Raw genomic sequence first — 4,774 nt, forward strand, 5'->3', positions numbered from 1 at the left:
ACACAAGTAGGGGGGGGGGGGGGGGGGGGGGGGGGGGCGGGGGGGGGGGGGGGGGGGGTTGGGGGGGGGGGGGGGGGGGGGGGGGGGGGGGTACGCAGACTTGTTACTACAGAAGTGCTAACCCTAACCCAAAACATACCTCATATAAAAATATAAACATAATACTAAACTACCTCGGGTACATATATGTAGTACCTGATACACAACGACGCGCTTCGTGCATAACTGCGGCTGATAGGCCTCTCATGTCCGCCCAGGGTAGCTGCCGGAACGTACCCTGGGTACGGCTTCGGTATACCGGAACGATACCTGGTATCTATCTAAATAGTGCTGGACTGTACGCTTTGCCTACTCCACTAACGGAGTCTAGGAGTCGTCTACGCCTAGCTCCCGTAACCTTAACCTAAACGACCTAACCCTAACCTTAACCCTAACCCTACCATATCAGAATAGTTACAGGTTACGTTCCAGCGACCGGTATACCGGGACCGTGCCCAGGGTACGTTCCAGGAGTACCCTGGGAGACATAGACCCTATGAGCGTAACTGCGACCCCTAACATAACAGTATCATAAGCGGTGTGTGTGTGTGGACTGTGTGTGTGTGTATCACTGTAGTCTGTATGTTAATTAACGACATTAGCCTACTCATTATCACTGAGCACTTGCGTCAGCGCCTTCGACACTAACTTAATTCAACCCTGCCGCCTCGTTCATGATTTCGTTCAGGAGAAACACTAGTAATGGTATGTCTGTGTGGGAATGTGTTCATTATTTGTGTGCAGTCGTATGTGCGTGCGTATGTGTGCGTGTGTGTGCATGCCATGCGTGTGAATGCCATGCGTGTGCATGCCATGCGTGTGCATGCCATGCGTGTTAATGCCATGCGTGTGCATGGATGTGTGATGTTTGGAGTGAAGCATTTCTTGTAATTTTTTTTTATGTGACATTCTTACATTTAGGATGTTTCACTCATGAAGAAGCTTGCACAACCACTGACGTCAAACGTGATGACAAGGTGGCGCCACAGTGTGGCAGGCTGCCACACGTCAACGGTGTTCCAAACAAATCAAGCCATACCATGTGTCGATCAAGTAAAGAGTTCTGAACACTTATGCAAAAGCCAAAAGGTAACGGGTTGCTAAAAACGACAAACGAATAAAGTCAGTTGCTGCAGCTTCTGTACTGTACAGTCAAACCTGTCACTCAAATAAAATGCCTGGACTGTCATTTAATTTATTAACATGTGTCTGTACTATAGAGATGGTTTCACTGTATAACAAACACTAGAAGGTAAATGTAAAAAGCTACCTTGAGACACAGGTGTCAGTTGTATCGAGATGGTTTCTTCGTATATAGTTGCCATCTGTGCAGAATGCAGAAAGTTTCCTTCGTGGACCGATATATATCCATTCTGTAAGGGTGACCGCTAACACAGACTTGAGTGCATTCACAAATGCTGTTAGAAGGCAAGCAGGAATAAATCCGAGTAGACTTTCTTGTTGTCTTCTGTAGTTGATGCTAGAGCTGGGGCTCATTGCTCCGTCCAGCCCCGGCTGTCTGCATCTCCTCCCCGGCGCCGTGCGCGCGCTGGAGAAGCTATGTCGGCTGATCGACCACGAGATGCGCGCCATCGGAGGCAGGAAGATCGACATGCCGTCGCTCGCCGTCGCACAGCTGTGGAGAGCATCAGGCAGGTTGTGTTTGCTTGTTTAGCCCTCACGCTTCACCACGCAGGCAGGTTGTGTTGTCGTACGTGATAGTTGAAGCATCAGGCAGGCAGGTTGTGTTTGCTTGTTTAGCCCTCACGCTTCACCACGCAGGCAGGTTGTGTTGTCGTACGTGATAGTTGAAGCATCAGGCAGGCAGGTTGTGTTTGCTTGTCTAGCCCACGCGCTTCACGCAGGCTGGAGCGTCGTCATACGCGATAGTTGAAGACACGACGACTCGTATGAATGATAGACTTGTTTATCATAATAAAGTCGTAATGTCGTTTGTCCGTACCGCTACGTCTAGAGGACATTGAAGCTGACTCGGAGGACGAATAGTAATAATATGATCATATAGTAACTGTATATACTAACATGCATATGAGTTATTTGAATGTTGAGCATTTGACCATGCTGCCTGCAGTATTGCTACATGTTTTGTTGAGACATTCTTGTTGTGTGTATGATACAGGGAGATGGGAAGCGATGGGGCAAGAGTTGTTTCGATTCAAGGATAGACACGACACTGATTACTGTCTTGCACCGGTAGGTTCAGTCTCTGTAAATACTGAAGTGTTACAGAATCGCTTGTCTTATGTCAGACATGCAGACACGTAGATGTCATTCAACAATGAATGTTGGACTATTTCAAAAATCCAACGATAGGTTCTTACAACTCGCTATGTATTCTTTAGCAACGTTTAACTGTACACTCATTTTGTACATTCACTCGTGGGCCATGGTTGGTGAACGATCGACCTAATAAGTAACATTTGAGTTTTTAATTGAGATGTGGCATTTAAATGCTAACCATGTTACAACATTGACATTCCTACATCACTCATCCACAGGGTCTCCAACCATTCCTCATTCTGCGGAATCATTACGATTTCTAGGCTTAATTTCCGCATTCTGCAGCGGCAAGGTTATATTCCTCATTTCAGTTGCACTGTACAAAATTTGCACTGATTGTTCGCATTGTTCGCTTGGACACATTGTTTTTTTTTCAGGCATTTTGTATCTGGCATTTTTACGGTAAATGGAACAGCCTAGTCAGACAGGCACTGTCTGCAAAGTGTCGCGTAGTTTGTCTGCTAATCAGACAAGGGTTGTAGGGTTGAGTCTAGGGTTGAGATAGTGTTATCAGACATGAGAATATAGCCCACAGTATGCCTCAGATTGCAGGAAAATGGCTTAAATATTTCAAAATTATCTAGGGGGCATGCCCCCAGACCCCCCTAGCACTGCCATGCCTACGGCACGCGGGCCTGCCAGCGGCAGCCAAGGTACATTTCGCCCCCCCCCCCCCCCACTTGTCCATCAATTTCTGAATACGCCACTAGTTACTGATCACTGCGGGAACATTCCGCATTTGGAGTTCACAGGGTTGGAGACCCTGCATCCATGAGTATTGACAGGGTTTAATTACCAAACTGTGTTCATTTCTAATTCTTCTTCACAGACTCACGAGGAGGTAGTTACAAGTCTAGTCGCTTCACAGGGAACCATGACCTACAAGTCCTTACCTCTCCGTCTCTACCAGGCAAGAACATGCATGAACGAGGACATTTCTAGGCAACGACATATCGCTTCATGTGTATAGAATAGGGGCAAAATATCTGCAAGAGTTTTGGTTAGTGTGATCGAGCTTTCGTCTAGATTTAAACATGTTGCAACTTGAATTCGGTCCACAGATTACAAAGAAGTTTCGGGATGAGATGAAACCGCGATTCGGTCTCTTGAGGGGCAAGGAGTTTTACATGAAAGGTATGCGGTCTAGAAAGCTATAGTAGTATGAAATTGTGGTGATGAGATGTGTTTAGTGTTTGGATTATGAGATAATGTTGCTAGAAGCATGAACATATGTATGTATAAATGTGTTTATGCTAAAGATGTATCCTGTCAGTTATATAAGGTTCTGTCTTGTTTAATATTGATAGAGGTAAAATGAAGGCCCTTTTAATTAATATTTTGTATCATTATTATATTGTTTCCTTGTGTTCAACTCTGTACTTATTCATATTCACTGATACCTGGATACTCAGGTAAATATTTCAACTATTGTGATACTAGAGGGCAGCAGGAGTTTGTTAATTGGAGCTCACACAGGTTTATGTTTTCTACTCCAGTACATTTCTTTTATGAAAATACATAATTACAGACATGTACAGCTTTGATGCAAGTGAAGAAAGTGCCAAAGAAACATATGAGGCTGTGTGTGAGGCATATGCAAATCTGTTCCAAAAGCTCAAACTAACGTATGTAAAAGGTAAACCTTCACACAAGGTTACATAATGAAATACTGGTGCATTTTTGCACGTGAAATTTCAGCATATACTACATAACTTCCGCATAAAATTGCTCGTATACCACGAGATCGATGTTATTTTTTCTATATTCGAAAACTGATATCGCTATTATAAGTAGCAAATAATATAGAATTTTTAAGTTGTTTCATATTAATTCCATTTGTTATTGTTATGGGTATGGCCATGGACAACTATACTGTATTTGTTCTGTATTGGTTTCAGTGTTGGGTACGACCGGTAACATCGGTGGCAGTGTGTCGCACGAGTTTCACCTACCTGCATCTATAGGGGAAGATGCACTCTATCTGTGTCAAAAGTAAGCACCTGTATGTATTCTACCTGTTGTCTATGCCTACCTGATACCTGCTGAGTGCCAAGTTGGTGCCCATGGTCTGTCCGTGTCAGAAGTAGTAGATAGCAATAGTAGATGAGTGTTACTATACCTTAAATTATTGCTGAAGTTGCTTAGAAGAACATGCAATGAATTGTTAATGTTGGCTAGAAGACATCATTGCTAATTTGCTCTAGAAGTAATGCTGTTTTGAGTTTCATTCGATGGCCTGTAACACGACTTTGTTTTCATAACAGGTGTTCATATCAAGCGAATGCAGAAGTCTTGGGTGAGTCACCATATATCAGTTTTTTTCCGATACACTCACCCCCGCTTATTGTGCACATTTATTGTTTCTGTACCATCGTCTTTTCTGCGTGTTTTTGCAATAAAATTTGCGCTGCGATTGTATCTTCGCGATGTGATC

At 44.0% G+C, this 4,774-nt stretch overlaps 1 protein-coding gene across 2 annotated transcripts in view; it reads left to right on the top strand.

Annotated features, from left to right (window-relative positions):
• The first annotated feature begins 964 nt into the window (after window positions 1-964).
• LOC106814725 (probable proline--tRNA ligase, mitochondrial) overlaps window positions 965-4,774 on the top strand; it is an 8,741-nt gene continuing 4,931 nt past the window's right edge. The window contains exons 1-8 of one of the 2 annotated variants that reach the window (XM_014819071.1): window positions 965-1,128; window positions 1,514-1,691; window positions 2,180-2,253; window positions 3,170-3,250; window positions 3,402-3,474; window positions 3,869-3,976; window positions 4,239-4,332; window positions 4,605-4,636. In XM_014819071.1, coding sequence (XP_014674557.1) covers window positions 973-1,128; window positions 1,514-1,691; window positions 2,180-2,253; window positions 3,170-3,250; window positions 3,402-3,474; window positions 3,869-3,976; window positions 4,239-4,332; window positions 4,605-4,636 — 796 coding nt within the window. In that variant the 5' untranslated portion in view covers window positions 965-972. The remainder of the gene's footprint in view (window positions 1,129-1,513; window positions 1,692-2,179; window positions 2,254-3,169; window positions 3,251-3,401; window positions 3,475-3,868; window positions 3,977-4,238; window positions 4,333-4,604; window positions 4,637-4,774) is intronic. The other variant, XM_014819072.1, reaches the window with a different exon arrangement.

The sequence above is a fragment of the Priapulus caudatus genome, unplaced genomic scaffold (genome assembly GCF_000485595.1).
Source record: "Priapulus caudatus unplaced genomic scaffold, Priapulus_caudatus-5.0.1 Scaffold969, whole genome shotgun sequence".
In the NCBI taxonomy this organism is placed as follows: domain Eukaryota; kingdom Metazoa; phylum Priapulida; class Priapulimorpha; order Priapulimorphida; family Priapulidae; genus Priapulus; species Priapulus caudatus.